General features: G+C 41.8%; 2 protein-coding genes and 2 long non-coding RNA genes across 5 annotated transcripts; 1 reads left to right on the top strand and 3 right to left on the bottom strand.

The window, feature by feature from the left end:
- Window positions 1–246: 246 nt before the first annotated feature.
- LOC113580984 (uncharacterized) lies at window positions 247–6,652 on the bottom strand. Its single transcript, XR_004776342.2, has 6 exons — window positions 6,038–6,652; window positions 4,154–4,371; window positions 3,980–4,081; window positions 3,798–3,886; window positions 1,387–1,599; window positions 247–938 (listed from the first exon to the last, which is right to left on the bottom strand). It is a non-coding gene; the product is annotated as an uncharacterized LOC113580984 (long non-coding RNA).
- A 1,114-nt stretch (window positions 6,653–7,766) lies between these two features.
- On the top strand, window positions 7,767–12,169 carry LOC118241695 (ras association domain-containing protein 3-like). The gene is made up of 3 exons (XM_081723860.1): window positions 7,767–8,069; window positions 8,538–8,653; window positions 8,746–12,169. Coding segments are annotated over exons 1-3 (267 nt in total). The 5' UTR covers window positions 7,767–8,068; the 3' UTR covers window positions 8,896–12,169.
- A 2,195-nt stretch (window positions 12,170–14,364) lies between these two features.
- Window positions 14,365–17,743, bottom strand: LOC118241753 (uncharacterized). Its single transcript, XR_004776344.2, has 4 exons — window positions 17,607–17,743; window positions 17,433–17,534; window positions 17,251–17,339; window positions 14,365–15,056 (listed from the first exon to the last, which is right to left on the bottom strand). It is a non-coding gene; the product is annotated as an uncharacterized LOC118241753 (long non-coding RNA).
- Window positions 17,744–18,944: 1,201 nt separating this feature from the next.
- Window positions 18,945–24,755, bottom strand: gnsa (glucosamine (N-acetyl)-6-sulfatase a). Of its 2 annotated transcripts, XM_027015846.3 has the most exons (14): window positions 24,456–24,755; window positions 24,311–24,370; window positions 23,734–23,940; window positions 23,313–23,378; window positions 22,455–22,553; window positions 22,136–22,303; window positions 21,963–22,045; window positions 21,753–21,871; window positions 21,548–21,651; window positions 21,352–21,453; window positions 21,059–21,169; window positions 20,512–20,622; window positions 20,243–20,403; window positions 18,945–20,119 (listed from the first exon to the last, which is right to left on the bottom strand). In XM_027015846.3, exons 1-14 carry the CDS (start codon window positions 24,612–24,614, stop codon window positions 20,044–20,046), a joined length of 1,626 nt encoding a protein of 541 aa, XP_026871647.2. In that variant the 5' UTR covers window positions 24,615–24,755; the 3' UTR covers window positions 18,945–20,043. The 2 variants fall into 2 exon arrangements, with proteins under 2 accessions (XP_026871647.2, XP_081578998.1); XM_081722872.1 differs by lacking the exons at window positions 21,059–21,169; window positions 21,352–21,453.
- Between the last annotated feature and the right edge of the window lie 13 nt (window positions 24,756–24,768).

Here is a 24,768-nt window from a genome sequence, read left to right as displayed (position 1 = left end):
TGAGTATGGCCTCCTTGCTAATGTAATTGGCTGGAACCATTAAGTCAAATATTAATTCCATTGCAAGTGGTTAAAGCAACATTATTTGATCTCCTCCTAAATTTATTCTAGTACCTTTATTATTTTCGCTTAGTTATGTATTGGGTTTTATTTTCCCTTATTTTTAAAACTGTGTACATGGTTAGTGAAAGAAACCAAATGCACTTATATGCTTTACAAAGTTTAATATTGTCATTGAAAGCAAGACAAAAGAAAATTTAGAAGTAATTGTCACTTCTGTGCCAAGCTGGGGCATTCCTGACTATTTTTGATAATCAGTAGTTAATCAGTCCATCTGCTGAAATCAGTCCATCTTCAGGCCATAAAATAAGTGTCATTTACTCTAGTGGGATGTCTTTAGTTGAATCTTATTCATGGCCTACTCCGCCTGGCCTGTTAAAAGTAATTGCGATGGCTTTTGCCAGTTCTGGGATGCTTTAGTCTGTTGCTGAACTGGTCATCACAGGGTATGGCAATCACATGTGGCTGAAGTGAAGTGTTGGGGACCCCACGTGATCTCTGGGCTGCAGGTCGGCCACTGTGTGCAGCTATCTCTTCATGGTGACGTCTTATCACTGGCAGAAAGTGACTTGATTGTTTCCTTGAAGAGGTTTCTCCATATCTGACATAAGGCTTAACATCTGGGTCCTTCACCGAACTCTCAGCCATGCCCTGGTTTGCCAAAAACATATCGTTCAGTATAATCACTGACAGCTTGTTAGAGGTCTTTTGGATCTTGGGGAATTTGGTTGCTGGCGTCGTTGTTGCCATATGCTGGGTTTTCTCCTTTTTTTGTAGACCTCCAACAATCTTAGGAAAGCGACAATGACCTTCCACGGCATTCTGTGGGGCCAGGAAGGAGCAGTTCTTACCAAATGAACCACCTTTCATGTTGGTATCTAAAAGAATAAAGAATATGAGAACATTAGATAATTGTAGCACAGAAGCAAGGGACCCTTAAGTCTAGGACTTCAGCATAGATATTTGAAGTTATTAAATGTAATCAAAACATAGCTGTTTGTGTATATTTGAATAAAATATTCGAATAAGATCACTGTTGATCGTTGGGATAGTAATATAAAAGCTAGCTAAACACTGTAGCGCTGTATTCCGTTGTAAACACCGAGTACAAAATGATGATGGAATCTCTCCGAAAGAAAACTTATCAAAGACGCACATTAGTGCGCCATAGACTCGCGCTGTTACGTAACTACACCTTGGGGATTCTGCGACCGTCTCTAAATATGATTTGCTTTATAGGCCGTGCAGTCGATACCAATTATGTCACGTGATTTTCCCTTCTCTCACACGTTGTTTTATCTGACGCTTTTATCCAGAGCGACTTACAATTATGACTTGAGTACAACTTGGGCAGCTTGTTAGAGGTCTTTTGAATCTTGGGGAATTTGGTTGCCGGCGTCGTTGTTGCCATATGCTGGGTTTTCTCCTTTTTTTGTAGACCTCCAACAATGTTAGGAAAGCGATAATGGCCTTCCACGGCATTCTGTGGGGCCAGGAAGGAGCAGTTCTTACCAAATGAACCACCTTTCATGTTGGTATCTAAAAGAATAAAGAATGTGAGAACATTAGATAATTGTAGCACAGAAGCAAGGGACCCTTAAGTCTAGGACTTCAGCATAGATATTTGAAGTTATTAAATGTAATCAAAACTTACCTGTTTGTGTATATTTGAATAAAATATTCGAATAAGATCACTGTTGATCGTTGGGATAGTAATATAAAAGCTAGCTAAACACTGTAGCGCTGTATTCCGTTGTAAACACCGAGTGCCAAATGATGACGGAATCTCTCCGAAAGAAAACTTATCAAAGACGCACATTATTGCGCCATAGACTCGCGCTGTTACGTAACTACACCTTAAGGATTCTGCGACCGTCTCTAAATATGATTTGCTTTATAGGCCGTGCAGTCAATACCAATTATGTCACGTGATTTTCCCTTCTCTCACACGTTGTTTTATCTGACGCTTTTATCCAGAGCGACTTACAATTATGACTTGAGTACAACTTGGGCAGTTGAGTGTTAAGGGTCTTGCTCAGGGGCCCAAAAGTGGCAACTTGGCAGTGGTGGGATTGAACCAGCAACCTTCCGATTACAAGTCAAGTACCTTAAGCATTGAGCTAGAGAAAGGAGTACGTGCAAGGATATAACTTGCAGAATTTTTTTATTTTATTTTAAGAGTAACACATTTCAATCTACAATCTATCTGTTCAGACAGATATTGTCCACGTGATTCTCAGAAAGGAAAACACTAGCTAGCTAACTAGCTAACAAACTAACCGTTTGTGCTGAAACTGAGTTGAGTATTTACAACCTCATGATAAGTTTCGTGGCACATACATAAATATTTCAGAGACACAAGTGAATTTACTATTGCTTTTAATCGCAGTACTCCACAATATATTAGTTATTCACATCATATAGCAGGTACTAACGCCCAGAGTATTTCGCATAGGCTAAGCTAGCTAGGTATCTGGTGAAAACACTAAGCATCAAGTATAAGCAGTAAGAACAACATAGCTAGATAGCTAACGCTAGTTAACTAATGGTTTTTAAAACCAACGTTCGTTAGAGTATAGGAATGTAGGAAATGCATCATGAACACTAATTGTTAATTATCTTTCTCTTGGTTTTGAAAAAAAAAGACCAACCCACTGAGGGGAGAAGTTATGAGATTGTACAAGAATAAGGTAATTTGAATATATCCTAGCATCAACTAATTTATACTTCTGTGTTTTATTTATTTGTTATTTGTTTTGATCTAAAAGCTTCTCTATCTTGGAAGAGATTACCCAAAAGGCACTGTATACTTCAGGGAACGCTTAAAAACAGCTTTTATGAAGAACAGAGATGTCACCGACCCTGTGAAGGTCCGAAAGTTTGTTGATCGATGGGAGTTTGTAATTAAGGAACTCGAGGTCCATTTCTGGGCCTCGAGTTTCTTAGGAAAAATAGAGCGATGAAAAAAACGATATTATGACCCCGAACACTAGTGCCTCAGCTTCTCATACAAAAAATAGGACAAAAACACAAACTTTATTTAGACATCAGAAGCGTTTGAAGATCAAAAGGCTATTGGCGTAAATGATGGTGTATTTTTCTTTTATCTCATAAAAACCTTGATGTGCCAGTGTCACAGTTCTGAATAATTATCATGTTGTGTTTTATATTCTTTTCACATACAGTATATATCAGGGTGCTCAGGACTAGGCTAGATATAATCCTTGGTAAAACAAGGGTCACAACATAGAAATTATTCATATAATTTGTTTAGGGTGGCCTCATTTATGTACATTGCATGTCATTGTAAAAGTGTCATTCTACCCAAGTGAAAACTAACATTTCTTGTAAATAACTGCCCTATATTTATGATGGTGGAACGCAGCAATTACAGAAATGTGTTTTTAAGACGATATCTTTCCTGGTTTCATGTGTATTTTAAGGTACTCTATCAGGTAAAATGCTGAAAGGTGGAAAAAGTGATGGTTTATTGTACAAATATAAGATGTCTTCACTGTAAAAACAAAACAAGTGTCCTATGTAAGGGTTTTACGGGACTGATATTTTGTGATGTCTAACTCAACATCACAAAATGCAAGGTTGGTGTTACCAGATTTCTTCTCATACTTCCCAACCAGGTCAAGTTTATCTGCGTTTCTTGTGGCCTGGAAGTAAGGATAAAATAACATGGAAAAATTTAAACAGAGACAAAGATAAAATATAAACTTCACACCCACCTTCTGCTTTAGAGTTTTGTAAAGTTTGTAGCAGGTTAAATCCTCCTTCACTACTGTCAGCCCTGGTTGCAGTTTTAGAGGTCTACCCCCTGTGTAGGTAGAATACAAGGGGAAAAGCATGAACATGATCTTTTTACTTAGATGTATTTTTCAGTTGTGGTAAATGTAAAGTCATTCATTACCTGAAAGCAAACTTACTGCCAGCCCCACAACTATGACAACTAAGGTCCCCACAGGGCAGAAATACAGGTAAGAGGGAGTACCAATTATCAGCCAGCCAAGGTCTGTACAGATAAACATGAATGCATTGTGATGTAAAGTCCCTCCCGTTACCAAGCTTTAGGAACCCTCCCCACCTGTCCAGGGCTTTGTTCTGCTGGGCTGAGGTGATGTAGCTTGCCTGTGTAGGGTACCTGGTCCAGTTTTTTAATGCAGCCTCAGCAATAGTGAAGTTACAGCCATGTGTTTTCAAAGTGAGAGGCCTGGTATTCGCAGGTAGGGGGTGATAGACCTGGGCTCCAGTACATACCCAGAGTGATATGGCTGGTTCACTGACCAGCCCAGCCAAGCCTCCCTGCAATACATACCCATGTTAGACTCTTAAAAAATAATAAATAATACACTTCTGCAAGTTTTCCCTTTATATGCTACTGCTTGTCTACAAAGCATCTACATCAAAGATTTCTCCTGTCTTCCCATACTCAGATCACTACCTCATCATAAAAAAACAAAACAAAAACCGCCTATTTTCTGAACCTCAGAGGGCTCAGTCCCACAACACCTTCACATTGTGGTTCAGAACTCAGCCCAGTGGTTCAACCCAGAGCCTTGACCTCATGACACCTGGCATGTCCTTCCTTAATAAGATCTAAACATGCCTACAAGGGAAAAATCTTGTGTGCCTTAGTGTTCTTTTCCTCAATGTGCAAATGAGCTTCACTTATATTGACCCATCCCTGAACTCCTGGGCTTCTGGGATGACATGCTGCTGCTTTAAGAACCAGGGCCCAGCGGAGAGGTGGTTGATGACCTGCGTGTGACCCCCTGGCCATGGTAAGTTGGGTCATCAGTGAGATGCTCCAGCAGAGGGAGCCCTCAGGCCTGGATATCACCCACTTGCCCTTCCTGTCTGTTCTGGAGCAGTGAAGCTTATGAACACGAGGACATCTGTGTAGGTGGACCTGAGACAGAAGTGGAAATCTCTAGCATCCAGGGGAGGCAGCTGCCCAAAAGTAAGGGAGAGCCTGGCCTGGAGATGAGAGCTTCTTGGCATTTTATAAATGTGCTTTGGGCTTGTGAGAAACTTCAATATTTATACCCTGTGTTGACTTGGTGTAAGTGATTTGGGTTTCATCATTCCTCGCTAGTTGCTTTTAGCACTCATTGTCCTTTGCAAACTGGACCCATGTTTATGCACTATATGTGGGAGTTTTAAGCAGAAAGTAAAGGAGCACTTCTCTGATAGTTTTATTTAATGACATTTAACTCAGCATTGATTAAGGATGTACTTCAATTTACTAAGCTACTCGAGACTATGCTCACATTTTAAGATTCAAAGATTAACACACCTTAGATGAAGTGGAAATTAATCAAATAGAAAATTCCTGCTCTAAAGTGAACACTTTCTAACACCCTGTATTCTAAATAAAGCACCAATTTAAATAAGTGATTTTACCAAGCCTTATAAACCACCCTGAGTTTACAATAGTTTTTATTGACCAAACACAATCTATAAATATGTACATGAACCAAAGGGGGGGGGGGGGGGAGGGGGGCACACAAGAACACACTCACAAATGCTAAAATGATGTCATTTTTATCACGGACTATACCTCAGTAGAAAGAAACATCACATTGACTCCTGCGATTTGCATTTTTTACACTAAGTATTTACTAAACAGTTACTACTGCACACAACCAAAGGCAATGAGAACATGATAATGTCCATTACGAACGGTTTAAACCAAGAGTACATCGGTATTGCTAATCACAGGTTGAACATAACGGATTTTCCAAAGTTTAGCGGTCCAAAGTGGAAAAAAGTATCAGGTTGGTGTTTGCCACTTGTTTTGTTTTAGTAACTTTAATAAGCAAAGCAACATATCCTCACATCCTCTACACCATCCTCATAGTAAAATGCATGTTTTTCTCCATGCTGACCTCTCTCTCTCTTTCTCTCTCTCTCTCTCTGTGTCTCTGTGGTTCAGGATGTGGAGAAGGAGGAAGAGTTGCGCACTCACCTCAGCTTGGAGGAGACCAAACACAAGGTTGAGCTGTACAACGCTGCTACGTGGGACCACCTCAAAATGACGCTGGTGGGAACTACTGCTGCCATGCCACTGTCTTCCTGGCAATGTCCCCTTCTCAGGCCACCAGCTGTCCATTATACGTTATTAGGATATTTACTCAGCACAGTATGAAACTCAGTTCTAGCTGTCTGACACTATCAAGTTTCCTGAACTCTGCTGAACACACGCGCACACATGGATTCAAAGCCATATTAAAATGGATTGAAGATTGTGTTTCTGCGTGAGGGTATGCCTCTCATGAAGCCATTTTACTACCGTGTGTGTATGGAGAGACTAATGTTACCGTTCACCCTACACTATCTGAACCCCTCTAGCTTTGTGGTCATCCATGCTGGTGCTGGTATCCTTCAGCCTCTCCCGGAGAGCACTTGTGCCACCAGGCTTTAGCACCCCATGGCACGGTGGGCAAGCTTTTGTCTGGCCTGCTGGGTTTCGTCCATTTCCACACTGTTGGGTGGCGCTGCTCCCGTGTGGCGGGCCCTGTGTCAGACTGAGCTATGAATAGGCCACAGAGCGACATGCTGAACATTCTTCTGTGGGCCACGGTGCGAGTGGATGATAGAAAACTGCTGCAGGACAAGTGCAGGAGAAACGCTATCAGTCGGGTAATCAGGCGTTCCTCATTTTCTGAGTTCGTCTGAATCCACTCCCTCACGTTGTCTCCAGATCTAGACATCTCGATCAGACGCTCTTTGTTCTTTGTGTTTTTTTTTCTTTGTGTGTTTTTTAAGCCAGAGGCAATCATAAGTTTCCACTTGTCTTAGTAACAGTGGGGACTCTTCTTATTTCAAATCCCTTGCACAAGTGTTATGTTATAAGTGAGGGTGGGTGCGTGTGTGGCTTGGGTGTGTTAGTGCTGGTAGTTTAGTTGGGTCTCCTGTTTTGGCTCATTAAGATCCAGGCCTGTGTTTACAGTGGCATGATTGTTTCAGTACGGTAGTGAGTAGAGCATTGTATTTCAGGCCTGGTTCCTGACACACAACTGCGGGCCCTCAGTGCTGACATTTGGGTCAGTGGGCTTGGAGAGATCCTGATGCCTCCGGTCTAAGGTCCATCTGGTCCCTAAAACCTCGTTTTGTTGTTTTGCTCTTCCACTCATCCCTTATCCGACAATATGCGTACAGATCTGGAGGGTACACCGTTGCCAGTAAATCAGGTATGCCATAACAAGGTCAGTCCTGGGGGGGGAATAATGGATTTGCTGCTGTTTGTACTTCTGGATAGTTTTGCTGTTCTAAGTGTACACTATTTGTACCAACTGAGCCAAGAATATCCCATGATGGCATAGACACACATTCAAACCCAGTTGTTGTCCATGCCAGCCTGTTGACAGCTGCTGCAGTCAGCCTCTTTACCCACAAACCCTAGTCACTGTAGAGGGATCTTCACACACTCACACAGAGCCTGGCCTGATTTTACATGCCCTGCCCCCCACAACTTCCAATCACAGGGTTCTGGCTTGGGGAATGTAGCGCATTACAGTGGAAGGCAGTAATAGACCTCTCTTCCCTCCTCCCCTCCGACAGGGCACCCCCCCTGGCTGGACGATACTGCACGTGGAAGTCTAGTGGAAAATGCCTGTCTGAGCAGATGAGCAGTAGTGTCTGTGCATGAGGGGCGATTGTGCTCTGAGTCAGACTGAAATGAGCGGAGGGGGAGCTGCAGTTGGCAGGCGGGTTGGGCGGGCAGGGCCGGAGGAGAATATGCTGACACTGCTGTCTCAAAGTCTCGGACTGCCGTCTCCTGCTGAGACAGTAGTGGGACAGATCTGCCTGTCCGCTTCTCACCAGGCACCGAAATCTCCAAAGAGATCTCCAAACCACGTGGAACAGAGCTCCACGTGGTTCAGCTCACGTCAGGGCAGCAGCAGGCACGACGATCGCGACGCGCTGGTCCCATGTAGCAGGAGACACAGCGCTGGCCCCTGGGTCCATCATGTCTACACAGGACCACAGCTTCTAGAGTGAGCTTTGAAAAAAATGTAGTGCAGCCTACATATGAAGTTTTGTTGAACGTTTGCTTGATTAATCCGTGCAGTCATGAGTGGTGAAGGCTGCTTCCTGACCAGGTTCGGGGTCGTAAGCATTAAGGATGGCCACTGGCACGCCTCAGTTCCTTTACCAAGACACGTTTACTGAATCAGCTGTAAACATGGTTAAACGGACTTGTTTGAAGGCAGCAGAATGTGTTGTCAGGAGTTGCCTAAAAACTGGCAGGTTGCCCCCCCCCCCCCCCATCTCTTGCCCTGCCCACAGTTATTGTTCCAACAAGTTTCCCCATCAGGCTTTCTTAACTGTATTTTGTTTTACTTATGTAACCTGTACTATTTGCATTACCATGTGAATATCTTCTAAGACCTCTTCAAACAGTGTCTGTGTCTCTGTGTGTGTGTGTGTCTGTGTGTGTGTGTGTGTGTGTGTCTGTCCTGCAGTGTGTGTCTGTAAACTGGCCGAGGGAGAGCACCCTCTGCTCCTGCGTCTGCTGGCAGGGCCCAGCCCGGACACGCTGAGCTTCGTGCTGAGAGAGCAGCAGACAGGCGAGGTCATGGTGAGTCGATGCCGTCGTTTCACGCCACCGAGCGACCCGGCCGTACAAGCGCCGGCCCCGCTGACCCGCTCTGTCCTCTTCTCCCTCTCCAGTGGGATGCTTTCTCCATCCCCGAGCTGCACAACTTCCTGCGCATCCTGGATAAGGAGGAGCAGGACCAGGTCCGCGTGATAACCACGCGCTACAACATGTACCGGGAGAAGCTGGAGGAGGCGATCCACGTTGTCAGCAGCCCTGATTAATGGCGGCCTGCGTCCGTGGAGGAGAGGGCGAGTGAGAGGGAGAGAAGGCTGACCGCAGGGATCCTGCCTCACTAGGCACCATGCCACGGTCAACTCTAGAAAGGGCTGTTGAAACTCTCAACACTGACGCTCAGAGAGCACATGGGACGCTACACGCTTTCCCCACAATGCACCCTTAGTGCCATATTCTCTCACCTTCTCTTTTTCACCGTGTTTGTGTTATTTTTTAAATTGTTATTTGGTTCTCTTTTTTTGTAGTATGTTTTCTGTAATGTTACCTCTTGAACTTGTGAATGATGCAAGTCTGAGAATCTGGTCTTTCTGACTGTTTTATTTAATTGGTGGATGCTATGGTTTGTACATATTTTTGTTCATTATTTTTTATTTATGTGGGTGAATCTTTGCTATTTTTTTTAATTGAAAGTCTTATTTTATTTTGAAGAGGCGTAGCAACAATCCAATACAGTAGCTGAAGGACTGGTGGAGTTGCTGGTCACAGAGGGTGAGTTACTGCTCGCTGACATGACTCCTTTACCAAAGAATAAACAACATTTGGCCTTTGATGTGCAGCTGCAGTCATGCGACTTCGGCAGGTTGTCGTGCTAGGGCTCCGCTTTAGCTGTTTGTACAAATCCGAGTTGACATGGTTTTAATAATAGAACTACAGGTTGGGACCTCAGACGCTTGTTGGATATTGAGGCTTTGGGAGCAGAATTTGACCAGGAACACAGAGAAGTTGCATTATCAGTGTAAGGAGTAGTGCATTGGAACAAACGGTCCGGCAGTTGACGGAAGAATGTGAGATTCAGGAGGAATACAGGACATGCTAAAATGCAATTCCAGATTAAGACAAGAGTTAAAGAAGGAAGATGGGTTGTGTAGGAAAAGGCCCACATTGGAGCATGGGAACGTTGGTTTTTGGGAAAGTTGGTTCAGAAGTTAATCAGACCCTAACAGTGAGCCACCTAAACACTGTTTAGACCGAAAAGACTTCTGAGTTGAGAGAGCACTAGGAAGTAGGATACGTTGTCACAGGAGCAGATAAGAATGCAGGAAGTTAACATATCTGTTCAGAGGAAGTTGAACTGTATTTAGAGGAAATATGAGGCTGGTGTGGGAACAAACCCAGTTGCAGCAAGGACCTGTTTGTTTTGGCAGACCTCTGCTGGCCGCAGTGTGTGACCTGTCTCTTGGTGCCTGTCGTCCATTTTTGTCTGACCCCTCCAAATGGTCGTCATGTCAAACAGCCTCTCATGATGGAACCCTCCAGAGATGAGCATCATGTGCAAGGCCTGTGTTGCAGAGAAGGATGTCAGCTTGGCGTAACTCTGAAAAGGCAGGCACGCGCACACGCACACGGGTGTGTGTGTGGGGCGCTACTTGCTGGAGAACTATCTGTGCCCTTTGGTCAGGGGCTAGGTGGGGAAACTGGGCTAGCCTGCTCTGCTAGTGGGCCCACATTTCATTCTCAGCTGTTGGAGTTCTGATTGCTTGATGGTGTAATTCTGTTTGTTCACGATATGATACACAGTATCCCATATAGCACCACTGAGTATGTAGTTTCCAGTTCAGTTCAAGGCAGAGCTGGCTATCATATTTGTCCTCCTGATGCTGGTAAATATACAGTAAATATGTAATTATTTTATGCAGAATTCAACAGAAATGTGTCTTAAGAACAGACAATCTGTCAGCGGGCTATGCTACTGTCAAGGTTAACATTTACACCATGTTAAAGTATGTTAAATGATACTTGTGTATCAGTGTTTTTTTTTTTTTTTTGTTTTGTTTTTTTTAAATACATATACATATTTTATTTTAATATGTTTTAGTGCATGTTTTTTTTCTTCTGATGGGTACTGCATAAATGTGTTGCAATGTCCATTGACGCGTTGACGCATACTTATGTGGTGATGTGGGGACATCTTGTGGTCACTTGCTGTAATAGCGTCTTTAATTTGCCGTCCTATAGCTCATTTGTGTCCAGTTGTTTTGGATTTTTTAAAATTTTTTTTTTTAGTGTTAAAAGGTCTGACTGCTTTTTCTTTGTTTGTAGTTTTATTTGTTTCCTGTATAACCAAAGATATAATGTAAAAATGCATAATTTAAATGTGCCTGGTGTAATCGGTTTATACAATACACAACATAGCTTTTCAAGAAAAAAAATCACCATGGCAAAATATACTTGTAAACACTGCGCTGAATATGATTTAGAATTGAAGGCTTAATCGCTACAGCAATTTTGCATCTACAAGCAATTGATCTTAATCACAGCTGTGTTCCTCCAGTATTAATAGGTTAAGACTGATGGTCACACAGGCAGTAGTGTAGTTTTGGAGAAGAATTAGACAAGCGTATTGGGCACTTTACATTGTAATTCAGGGAATGTCTCTTCTTTTTCTCTCCTGTTGGACATGTGGTGTGGTGTTGGTTTTTTTGTTTTGTTTTTCTTTCTTTTTTTTCTCCCTCTTCTGTTATTGTTCAACGTAAACATTTTATTCTGCAGAGGTTCTGTTCCTACACTTGATTTTACAAGAGCAAGCAGCCTTCCATGGCGCATTAGTTGAGCAAGACTGTGAACGTTACAGCTGCATCATATTTTATTACTCTAATTTTCCAATCTGTATGAAAGGCTATGGGTATGTGTCAGTACTACTAAATGAAATTCATATATGAATGCATGCATTATATTAATCCATGCACATTCTTTTTGGCTGTGAAGGACATCACTGGCCAGTGTTGTTAATATGGGTGTTTGACAGCACATGAACTGTTCCTAACCTACATACTTGCCATTTGCCAAACATAATTCACTCATAGAAATCTCAGCAGAGCTTTGTTACTATGTTTGTGTTTATATCTTTATGATGCCCAGCAGATTGTGGTCATGCATATTGAAGTGTGTTTAATAAAGACCCCAGGGCAAGTTGGTTTGGGGTGTTTCATTTAAGTCTGGAAGAGAAGTCTGATCACACCTTTGAACAGCTGGGCTGCAGACTAGAGCGGAAATGGAGTGTCATCTTCACCCATGTTAGGAAGGCCGGTGTCATTGCAGAGATGCTTTGAGAATTGGTCAGCTACTGTTGGTGTAAATGGCTCAGTGCTATGAAGTGGACTTGCAAGATGTTCTAGTAAAGATGGTCTTTGTGATGTTTATTTTTGTAGGTAACGTTGTTGTTTTTTGTTTTGGTTTTTTTTTAACCATAAAACTGTTACCAAATGAGGCCTTTCTAATTAAAGACTTGGTTTCAATTAATAAAGTTGAAATTGTTTCTCACTTTGTCTTTTTTGATGAAATTCATAAAGAACAATATTATCTATTATTTGCAAAAGGCTTGCACAGTCATTACTATTCGACTGAGTAATAAAACAAAACAGTAGTATCCGTTTTAGATAAAGAGGCGTTGATTTGTTTTTAATAGATTATATATGCGGCAATGCTGCTACCTTGTGGTCAATAACCTTTCGAATTTACTCTTATTTCACATGGTTTTGCAATGGCTTTTGATCCCATAATATGTAAGAAATGTATTAAAGGTTACCTACCAATGTTATGTTCTTAACTGTATATTCAGCTAAATCAAAATAATACATTTACCACAAATTCCAACCTATCATTTCTGTATTTTATATTCAACAAATTATTCTGAATGCGTTGGAGATGAAGCACCTGGGCTTTACCCTGTCAGATGAACCTGAGGCAGGATTTGTTCAGGCCCTGCTGGGCTCTTTGCTGTGGGCTCAGTGGCTCAACCTCCTCTGCTGACTTTCTGGTGCTGGCTAGGCCCTGTGAATCAGCATTGCAAGGTAATGGAATGCTCCCATACATTGAATCATATAGTGATGTGATATAACTGTCATATTGTAACTCACTCCCATATGTCGAGAGGGCCTCCCTGGGCAGAATCACTAATGATGACAGAAACTCCACCCTGTAGCAGCACAGACTGGATAATGACAGCCAGGAACAATGTGAAAGTCAGTCCCAACTAACAGAAAAGTCTTTAAATTTTAATATATTTAAAAACATCATGCTTCAGTGAATAATGAAAGAACTGTAAGATAAGCATGATGAAGCAATTTAGCAAGCTGCATTAACTTAATATAGTGATGAACTCTCTGTATTACTGAGAGTCAGAAATGCCCCAAGCAGGTATAATAGCTCTTCACCAGCTTGAGAGCTCTAATTGTTCTCTGGGCTGTGGCATAAGTTGACCATCAACCCTCTCTTTACTCAACCCAGTGGCTGGTATTCCATTCAGATCTCATGGTTTTGAACAGCAAATAATTGCCTGGGTTTCTTGTAAATGTTTCAGGTTCACAAATGCTTAAAATGAACAGATGTTTAAATAGAGAATTTAATGAATCTGTAAGTGGTATACTTTCCAAGTACCAGCAATGTAAATGCTGTAAATGCATTGAGTTTTGATTCTGGTGGCATTTAATTATTTTGCATTAATATTCAGACATGTGACAGGGTTTGTATGTCTGTGGGAAGGGACACCATCTACTGAGCAACGGTCCAATCGAGAACTTTTACTTTGAAAAATAAACAGACACCCCCCCAATTGCAATGCTTCACTCAAAATGTTAGCCCCCTGAAACGGCATGGGTGTCAACATTTTTCCATCTAATGAAAATGAACAGTGTTCTGTTGTAATATTGCGTTCATTGAATTTCTACCTGACTGCGCACATTCGATAGAAAAATGAAGTTAAAAGTCAAAATACTTTTCCAGGTACCCGATTTGGGGGGGATGTGGCCAATCTGGCTAATTAGAAATCTTGCTTTTTGAAATTCCTCCTTGATGTATACTCTCCCGAATACCTATTCATGCTTCTCAATAACAATATACAGCCAGGCACAAATGATTTAATTGCATATCATCTGAAATGAGTTATTCATGCTCTCATCAACAATCATTAAAAAAAAACCCCACACATTTATTTTCCCTGGACTATGGCACTGTACTAATGTTCTTCTCTGTGGCCAGGTCGGTGAGCGGATTAGTTCCTTCAGAGTAGCGTTGTGATGGTTCTAATCTAGTACATGCCCCTAATACATCTAGGAACAACTTTACAGGCTTATCATGAACCAGATAGCAGGCTTCAAAGTAATGCTCCCCCACCTCAACTTCCTTCAGACTTCATCCTGGCTTCTAAAACTGAGAAACCTGCACAATCTGTGTCAGATCGTGAACAAGCCTGTGCACCATGATTGTGTCTTTGAGTATGGCCTCCTTGCTAATGTAATTGGCTGGAACCATTAAGTCAAATATTAATTCCATTGCAAGTGGTTAAAGCAACATTATTTGATCTCCTCCTAAATTTATTCTAGTACCTTTATTATTTTCGCTTAGTTATGTATTGGGTTTTATTTTCCCTTATTTTTAAAACTGTGTACATGGTTAGTGAAAGAAACCAAATGCACTTATATGCTTTACAAAGTTTAATATTGTCATTGAAAGCAAGACAAAAGAAAATTTAGAAGTAATTGTCACTTCTGTGCCAAGCTGGGGCATTCCTGACTATTTTTGATAATCAGTAGTTAATCAGTCCATCTGCTGAAATCAGTCCATCTTCAGGCCATAAAATAAGTGTCATTTACTCTAGTGGGATGTCTTTAGTTGAATCTTATTCATGGCCTACTCCGCCTGGCCTGTTAAAAGTAATTGCGATGGCTTTTGCCAGTTCTGGGATGCTTTAGTCTGTTGCTGAACTGGTCATCACAGGGTATGGCAATCACATGTGGCTGAAGTGAAGTGTTGGGGACCCCACGTGATCTCTGGGCTGCAGGTCGGCCACTGTGTGCAGCTATCTCTTCATGGTGACGTCTTATCACTGGCAGAAAGTGACTTGATTGTTTCCTTGAAGAGGTTTCTCCATATCTGACATAAGGCTTAACATCTGGGTCCTTCACCGAACTCTCAGCCATGCCCTGGTTTGCCAAAAACATATCGTTCAGTATAATCACTGACAGCTTGTTAGAGGTCTTTTGGATCTTGGGGAATTTGGTTGCTGGCGTCGTTGTTGCCATATGCTGGGTTTTCTCCTTTTTTTGTAGACCTCCAACAATCTTAGGAAAGCGACAATGACCTTCCACGGCATTCTGTGGGGCCAGGAAGGAGCAGTTCTTACCAAATGAACCACCTTTCATGTTGGTATCTAAAAGAATAAAGAATGTGAGAACATTAGATAATTGTAGCACAGAAGCAAGGGACCCTTAAGTCTAGGACTTCAGCATAGATATTTGAAGTTATTAAATGTAATCAAAACTTACCTGTTTGTGTATATTTGAATAAAATATTCGAATAAGATCACTGTTGATCGTTGGGATAGTAATATAAAAGCTAGCTAAACACTGTAGCGCTGTATTCCGTTGTAAACACCGAGTGCCAAATGATGATGGAATCTCTCCGAAAGAAAACTTATCAAAGACGCACATTATTGCGCCAGACTCGCGCTGTTACGTAACTACACCTTAAGGATTCTGCGACCGTCTCTAAATATGATTTGCTTTATAGGCCGTGCAGTCAATACCAATTATGTCACGTGATTTTCCCTTCTCTCACACGTTGTTTTATCTGACGCTTTTATCCAGAGCGACTTACAATTATGACTTGAGTACAACTTGGGCAGTTGAGTGTTAAGGGTCTTGCTCAGGGGCCCAAAAGTGGCAACTTGGCAGTGGTGGGATTGAACCAGCAACCTTCCGATTACAAGTCAAGTACCTTAAGCATTGAGCTAGAGAAAGGAGTACGTGCAAGGATATAACTTGCAGAATTTTTTTATTTTATTTTAAGAGTAACACATTTCAATCTACAATCTATCTGTTCAGACAGATATTGTCCACGTGATTCTCAGAAAGGAAAACACTAGCTAGCTAACTAGCTAACAAACTAACCGTTTGTGCTGAAACTGAGTTGAGTATTTACAACCTCATGATAAGTTTCGTGGCACATACATAAATATTTCAGAGACACAAGTGAATTTACTATTGCTTTTAATCGCAGTACTCCACAATATATTAGTTATTCACATCATATAGCAGGTACTAACGCCCAGAGTATTTCGCATAGGCTAAGCTAGCTAGGTATCTGGTGAAAACACTAAGCATCAAGTATAAGCAGTAAGAACAACATAGCTAGATAGCTAACGCTAGTTAACTAATGGTTTTTAAAACCAACGTTCGTTAGAGTATAGGAATGTAGGAAATGCATCATGAACACTAATTGTTAATTATCTTTCTCTTGGTTTTGAAAAAAAAAGACCAACCCACTGAGGGGAGAAGTTATGAGATTGTACAAGAATAAGGTAATTTGAATATATCCTAGCATCAACTAATTTATACTTCTGTGTTTTATTTATTTGTTATTTGTTTTGATCTAAAAGCTTCTCTATCTTGGAAGAGATTACCCAAAAGGCACTGTATACTTCAGGGAACGCTTAAAAACAGCTTTTATGAAGAACAGAGATGTCACCGACCCTGTGAAGGTCCGAAAGTTTGTTGATCGATGGGAGTTTGTAATTAAGGAACTCGAGGTCCATTTCTGGGCCTCGAGTTTCTTAGGAAAAATAGAGCGATGAAAAAAACGATATTATGACCCCGAACACTAGTGCCTCAGCTTCTCATACAAAAAATAGGACAAAAACACAAACTTTATTTAGACATCAGAAGCGTTTGAAGATCAAAAGGCTATTGGCGTAAATGATGGTGTATTTTTCTTTTATCTCATAAAAACCTTGATGTGCCAGTGTCACAGTTCTGAATAATTATCATGTTGTGTTTTATATTCTTTTCACATACAGTATATATCAGGGTGCTCAGGACTAGGCTAGATATAATCCTTGGTAAAACAAGGGTCACAACATAGAAATTATTCATATAATTTGTTTAGGGTGGCCTCATTTATGTACATTGCATGTCATTGTAAAAGTGTCATTCTACCCAAGTGAAAACTAACATTTCTTGTAAATAACTGCCCTATATTTATGATGGTGGAACGCAGCAATTACAGAAATGTGTTTTTAAGACGATATCTTTCCTGGTTTCATGTGTATTTTAAGGTACTCTATCAGTTAAAATGCTGAAAGGTGGAAAAAGTGATGGTTTATTGTACAAATATAAGATGTCTTCACTGTAAAAACAAAACAAGTGTCCTATGTAAGGGTTTTACGGGACTGATATTTTGTGATGTCTAACTCAACATCACAAAATGCAAGGTTGGTGTTACCAGATTTCTTCTCATACTTCCCAACCAGGTCAAGTTTATCTGCGTTTCTTGTGGCCTGGAAGTAAGGATAAAATAACATGCAAAAATTTAAACAGACAAAGATAAAATATAAACTTCACACCCACCTTCTGCTTTAGAGTTTTGTAAAGTTTGTAGCAGGTTAAATCCTCCTTCACTACTGTCAGCCCTGGTTGCAGTTTTAGAGGTCTACCCCCTGTGTAGGTAGAATACAAGGGGAAAAGCATGAACATGATCTTTTTACTTAGAAGTATTTTTCAGTTGTGGTAAATGTAAAGTCATTCATTACCTGAAAGCAAACTTACTGCCAGCCCCACAACTATGACAACTAAGGTCCCCACAGGGCAGAAATACAGGTAAGAGGGAGTACCAATTATCAGCCAGCCAAGGTCTGTACAGATAAACATGAATGCATTGTGATGTAAAGTCCCTCCCGTTACCAAGCTTTAGGAACCCTCCCCACCTGTCCAGGGCTTTGTTCTGCTGGGCTGAGGTGATGTAGCTTGCCTGTGTAGGGTACCTGGTCCAGTTTTTTAATGCAGCCTCAGCAATAGTGAAGTTACAGCCATGTGTTTTCAAAGTGAGAGGCCTGGTATTCGCAGGTAGGGGGTGATAGACCTGGGCTCCAGTACATACCCAGAGTGATATGGCTAGTTCACTGACCAGCCCAGCCAAGCCTCCCTGCAATACATACCCATGTTAGACTCTTAAAAAATAATAAATAATACACTTCTGCAAGTTTTCCCTTTATATGCTACTGCTTGTCTACAAAGCATCTACATCAAAGATTTCTCCTGTCTTCCCATACTCAGATCACTACCTCATCATAAAAAAACAAAACAAAAACCACCTATTTTCTGAACCTCAGAGGGCTCAGTCCCACAACACCTTCACATTGTGGTTCAGAACTCAGCCCAGTGGTTCAACCCAGAGCCTTGACCTCATGACACCTGGCATGTCCTTCCTTAATAAGATCTAAACATGCCTACAAGGGAAAAATCTTGTGTGCCTTAGTGTTCTTTTCCTCAATGTGCAAATGAGCTTCACTTATATTGACCCATCCCTGAACTCCTGGGCTTCTGGGATGACATGCTGCTGCTTTAAGAACCAGGGCCCAGCGGAGAGGTGGTTGATGACCTGCGTGTGACCCCCTGGCCATGGTAAGTTGGGTCATCAGTGAGATGCTCCAGCAGAGGGAGCCCTCAGGCCTGGATATCGCCCACTTGCCCTTCCTGTCTGTTCTGGAGCAGTGAAGCTTATGAACACGAGGACATCTGTGTAGGTGGACCTGAGACAGAAGTGGAAGTCTCTAGCATCCAGGGGAGGCAGCTGCCCAAAAGTAAGGGAGAGCCTGGCCTGGAGATGAGAGCTTCTTGGCATTTTATAAATGTGCTTTGGGCTTGTGAGAAACTTCAATATTTATACCCTGTGTTGACTTGGTGTAAGTGATTTGGGTTTCATCATTCCTCGCTAGTTGCTTTTAGCACTCATTGTCCTTTGCAAACTGGACCCATGTTTATGCACTATATGTGGGAGTTTTAAGCAGAAAGTAAAGGAGCACTTCTCTGATAGTTTTATTTAATGACATTTAACGCAGCATTGATTAAGGATGTACTTCAATTTACTAAGCTACTTGAGACCATGCTCACATTTTAAGATTCAAAGATTAACACACCTTAGATGAAGTGGGAATTAATCAAATAGAAAATTCATGCTCTAAAGTGAACACTTTCTAACACCCTGTATTCTAAATAAAGCACCAATTTAAATAAGTGATTTTACCAAGCCTTATAAACCACCCTGAGTTTACAATAGTTTTTATTGACCAAACACAATCTATAAATATGTACATGAACTACAGGGGGGCACACAAGAACACACTCACAAATGCTAAAATGATGTCATTTTTATCACGGAATAAACCTCAGTAGAAAGAAACATCACATTGACTCCTGCGATTTGCATTTTTTACACTAAGTATTTACTAAACAGTTACAACTGCACACAACCAAAGGCAATGAGAACATGATAATGTCCATTACGAACGGTTTAAACCAAGAGTACATCGATATTGCTAATCACAGGTTGAACATAACGGATTTTCCAGAGTTTAGCGGTCCAAAGTGGAAAAAAGTATCAGGTTGGTGTTTGCCACTTGTTTTGTTTTAGTAACTTTAATAAGCAAAGCAACATATCCTCACATCCTCTACACCATCCTCATAGTAAAATAGACAATTTTGTAATAGAAAGTAGTTCACATTATTTCACACTAGGTGCAAAAATGAAGTGGCGAACACATTGGTTTATTTCTTGGCCTAATGATTTTTGCTCAGATCCACACCTTTTGATCCCACATCCTACCACTGTATGCAATTTTTACAGTGAATTTGTAAAATATGGACACCCCCTGTGAAGAGGTGTGGTTTCAAATTGTGGGCCTGGTTTTAATCTCTAGAGCTCAGTTTGAAGAGAGAACACTGGTCCTTGGTTAGAAGGCTTTTTCTCAGACTAGCAACGTTAACATGTTCTGAAGACTGCAGTGTAACTACTTAGAAAAGTGTAGTTTCCCTTGCCTGCTCACTTTTTTTAAAGGTAATCCATGATAAAAACAGCAGGGTCTCAGGATGTTACCACCACCATCCATAGGCAAAAGTGGTTGAAAGCCACCAAGTAAAAACATTCAGTCACGGCATCCAAGTCCAAGCATGTTTCCAGTAGGCCGGGTGGCAGTGTTCCACTGCCCCCATCATTAATGAGCCTTCAATGACCTCACCCATCTGAGAAAGCACGCAGAAAGACAGGCACATCTTTGGGGAGGTGAGATAGGGAGTAGGGTTGAGCAGGTCATGAAGGTGGTGGGTGTAGAGGGGTCTTTAGGGTTTCCACTCCCCCCCATGTCTTCACTTCAGCATCTGTCTCCATCTGCTCCTGTGTGGGCTGAGGTTGTCAAACATCAGACGAGGCTGGAACTTGAACCTGGCAGAAGGGAGACCAGCAAGTGAAAAGCAGGTGAATTTACTTATGTGCAAATTAAATGCACGTGTGGGTCTGGTTTGGCACGAAGTACAGAGTGTCATGGACAAGTGATAACATGCCTACCGTGAGTCATAGACCCCTGGAGTTCGACATGACTGTCCCGAGCAGGACTGCAGCATCATCAGACGGTGGTTCATCCTCTCCAGGACCTCCTGGTCGATGGTCTTGGCGATATTAGTTAGTTGGAAGGGGTCTGCTGTCAGGTTGTAGACCTCAACAAACACCTGCAGGTGGGAGAGGTGGGGTGTAGGGGCGATTAGCTGAGAACAGTGTTGTTGTTTTTTTGTCTGAAGATGGAGCCTTGATTTGTTAATGTGCTGATTTTGGTTCACCTCATTATCGTCAAACTCACAATACTGCAAGTTGGCTGCCTGGGACAGTGTGCGAACACAGGCATAGGTATTGTTATATGAATCCTCACACACACAGTCAGGAAAACACTCCTTGAGAGAAAGACAGAGATTATAAAAGATTTAGGATAAAATAAAATGATCCCATGGAGAATAATTCTGTGTGGACACACATTGCTCCAGTACATTATGACAATAAATACCTTACATCACACTCCATTCCACATTTAAACTTTGTTTTTAGCTTAAACAAAAGGAACAAATGTGTTTAAAACCATTTTACATCTGGGAACCACAAATGTTTACCAAGGTGAAGGTGGTGGTCAGAGTAGAGAATGTGAAGAGTGCATTAGGATTTCCTCTGCCTATTTGTTCAGCAAGTTTGAAGATGCAAGTGTGCATGTGTAGACACACACACACACACACACACACACACACACACACACACACACACACACACACACACACACACACACACACACACACACACACACACACACACACACACACACACACACACACACCCTACCGAGACACCTGGACCCAGGATGGGGCAAGCTGGGTCAGAGACATTGTGTCCTTCTCCCTCATATTCCACCAGGACATCTGTCCTCCATGTGCTGCTATTGCCCTTCCCTATCTGAGACACACAAGCAGACACCTGGAGATGGCTTACAGCCTTCCTTTACCACTCAGGGGAAAGGCCATCAACATAAAGCTAGCAACATTCCAGAAGGCTATGCAAACTGACCTAATAAAGTGAAAACCCAAAGGTCTTCTTGTTTATTTATTGTATTTTTCCCCTTTTCTTCTGCTACATACCATAATTGGAAGAAAGGACATCCCATCCATCTGTGTCTTATTGGCATTGTACCCTGCCATGTCCAGGATAGTTGGACCTAAATCTATATTAGCCACAAGTAACTGGGGGAAAATTCAAAGGGCCATTAAGTGAATGTAGAAGATCCTGTGACAGGAATGATACTGACTGGAATACCTCAAAGCTTGTCTGTCTTACCGGGCTGGTCTGGTTGGGCTTGATGTTGGGCCCTCGTACTAACAGAGGAACCCTGATGTCAAACTCATAAAGCTGCCTCTTGTCCAGAGGGAGAGAGAACTGGCCTGCAAGTGTGAGCAAAGAACTACATTATAGACAGATGAGGTAGAACAGGGCTGGATGAATCAGTTGTACTTGCGAGTCCGGATTTTGGCTCTGGGTGTACCGGTGTGGTAGCCGTTGTCCGATGTGAAAATGACGTAGGTGTTCGCCAGCTCTCCCCGAACCTCCAGTTTCTTCACTACCTTCTCCACCAGGTCATCCACGGACAGGAGAGTGCGCCACCTGTTGGAACACCGAACCTACATCAGAAACTACTCAAGTCAAGGCAATGTCTCAACTTGTCAGGTAAAAGGCAACAGATGTTGACATTCACCTTTTTCTGTAAGCATTGTCAAGGAATTCCACAGAGGAGTTTGCCATTGGAGTTTTGGCTTGTCGGATTAGCCAGTGTTTGTCCTAATAGAGGAGATGGATGTATTTAAGACACTGTGAAGAAGAAGAAAACTGTTCAACAAGTCCATCTGAAACACAGAGACAGTTAGGTACCTTGCCATGGATGTTAAAACTGGGATCTCTTGGGGCTTTGACATTGGGAAACTGGCCCTCATACTGAGGGGCAGCTGTCCAGGGAGAGTGAGGGGCAGGTGTGGACACCATCATGAAGAATGGCCTGTAGTTAGACTTGTACTGGAGGAACTCTATTGAGATGTTGGCCTAGGACAGGGCGAAGTATGGAATATGACTGTCTGAACAATACAACATTTGTATTTAACTTCATGCACTTTTCTCCCCAGCCACACTGGTTTAATCGTTGAGTCCTTAATTATGTGGTCCAGGTTTGGTATTCTTGAGGACCGGCTCTCACCAAGACATCAGTCAGATAGTCCTCACTATAGTTCTGCCCATGCCTCTGTGCTTTGCCATTTACAGACAATGTGTAGTTGTAATACTTTGAGTTTTTCTCCTGTGGAAGGCAGTAAAGAAGACAGAACTGGTATGAGACACAGCACAATGTAGCCCTTGGAATAATCACGATGACGCTCCAGGCACAATGATAAAGCACCTCAACCCCACCTCCTTTGGTTTGTTTCCACTTCTTTAAACAGAAATTCTAAGCATTTTTTTTTGCAAAAATCTACAATATGTTCCCAAAGGCAGGAAGTCAATAACCACTGAGCAGCCCCTAAAAAACAAAGCCTACAGTCAGCACAACTCCACGTCTTCAAATGGCAACCAAGATCCCTTGCTTCTTCTCCTTCATCCAGTTGACTGGAAATTTTTGGCTTGAACAGCATTTATTTATGCAAGGATCTAAATAAACATAATAAATGTGCTGTCCTCCTTTCCTGACTGCCCGTGATTACATTTTCTCAGGGCAGAGGGCAAAGACTGAGGAGTCTGTCATGTTCTCCAAGTCATGCAGTCTGTACTTAAATCACCAGCCTCTCCCATGCCTGTCAAAGTCAGAGCTACTGCATTCATAAGCCCATAAATAAACAAAGTCCAAAACAGATACACTATACTAAAAATACAGCACATGTGCAGACTTTTAAACAGGGCTTGCAGAGAAGCCCTCATGTAAAAAGACAGATTGATGGATTTAAAAGTACGCTAGAACAATGAAGAAGCTGGTACATGTTCAATGACAGCTATTTTGGGATAAGCCTGCCCAAACAAAAAGAAATGCTGGTTAGTGGGTGTGTGATGGAACCATGATCCTTACCAGCGCAAACCAGTAGTCCCAACCTGAGGGCACATGATCCACCCCTCCAGCCTCTTTGTTACCGTACTAAAGCCGAGACGGTGGGGGGACAGTCAGACAGAGCTCAGATCAGCTTAGTGGAGCAGTGCATTAACCCTATGAAGTTACATTACATAAGATCCTACAAAAATCACTATATGGATAATTATCCACCAAAATGTACTGTTATTCCTTGCATACATATTAACATATGCCATATTTACATGTGTAATATATTTGCATAATATGCATTGTTTGTGACTGCGCCAAAAGGACATCATAGTATCTCTAAGCAGCCAATGCTGCATGATGTAGAAAAAACAGCAATCACCTGTAACCATTCAGATAAACCTGGCCTGCATAAACAGGCAGTCAAAAGCAGAAATACTAAAGATTCCCATACCTCATTCAGATACTTCCCAGCAAAAAACGTCTGGTAGTATCCATATTTCTGCAGAAGGGCCGGGAATGTGGCAGGCTCCTGAGTCTTCTGCCAAGACTGACTGCTGCAGTTACCCTCCAGCGTATTGTTGATCACATGGTGGTTGTGTGGGTATTTGCCTGTCAAGATGCTCGCTCTGCTGGGGCAGCACAGTGGACTGGCAACAAACTTAAGGATAAAAGAAGGGGTGAGTGTAGGCATTCACATTTGGTATTGTTCAAAAATTGGTCCAGAAGCTATCTGAATGATTTTGCATTAATATCTAGAACTGAAATGAGAATTATTTAGAGTTGGAATATAAACAGAGTTATAGAAACAGGGAACAGCCTATCAAATCGTTGCACACAAACAAGCTGAAAACGAATTATATAGGATTTCGAGAAGCTTTCCATTACTGAAGTGGAGATATTAACTAGGTGTGAACAAAAATTCACATTATTATTCTTTACATTGTCAACGACCCACAAACATTTTTTTTCTGTATATAATTAATTGTACTCTATAACACGCAAAATACAGTTTCAACAGTTCTACGTACCGTATTTGGAAACGTTATTCCAGCATCACCAATCAGCTTTCTCGTTTTGTTTAAGGGAATCTATGGGATAGGAAACCCATCAAGAATCACACAAACCAAGAACTGAACACAGGCAATGAGCGAAGGACAACTATAGCAAACTTACCATACCACCAATCGAGACGTCCAAATCATCGGTCAATATCAAAACAATGTTCGGTCTGTGGTACATGTTGGCCATAACAGGCAGGTTACTCAGTAGCAAAATGACGCAGATAAGAGCAAAATGAAACATTGCCCGGGGACGTAATCGAAAGGAGGCCATATTTATCGGTAGATTCAAAGCACGCAGATTTACTAGGACGGACGTTTTGGACTAAAGAAAGCGTGAAATTGTATTAAGAAAAATATGCTTCTTCGCTGAAGCCTAGTACTTTCCTGTTTCCATGTCATGTGCTGCGTAGGACCGGAAGTCCCGG

Source organism: Electrophorus electricus, chromosome 11 (assembly GCF_041902795.1).
Source record: "Electrophorus electricus isolate QZ-2024a chromosome 11, ASM4190279v1, whole genome shotgun sequence".
Lineage (NCBI taxonomy): Eukaryota > Metazoa > Chordata > Actinopteri > Gymnotiformes > Gymnotidae > Electrophorus > Electrophorus electricus.
The sequence above is the reverse complement of the archived record's forward strand: the minus strand, read 5'-3'. Positions and strand labels throughout refer to the sequence as shown.

What these genes read in the sequence shown, in the direction of transcription:
- LOC118241695 (XM_081723860.1), top strand. An exon ending in AGCAGACAGGCGAGGTCATG is followed by an intron (nt 8,654 to 8,745) that starts GTGAGTCGATGC and finishes CTCCCTCTCCAG; the next exon opens with TGGGATGCTTTCTCCATCCC.
- gnsa (XM_027015846.3), bottom strand. Translation starts at nt 24,614, where the DNA reads ATGGCCTCCTTTCGATTACGTCCCCGGGCAATGTTTCATTTTGCTCTT. An exon ending in GAATAACGTTTCCAAATACG is followed by an intron (nt 23,941 to 24,310) that starts GTACGTAGAACT and finishes TTTATCCTTAAG; the next exon opens with TTTGTTGCCAGTCCACTGTG. An exon ending in ACTATCTGACTGATGTCTTG is followed by an intron (nt 22,304 to 22,454) that starts GTGAGAGCCGGT and finishes GCCCTGTCCTAG; the next exon opens with GCCAACATCTCAATAGAGTT.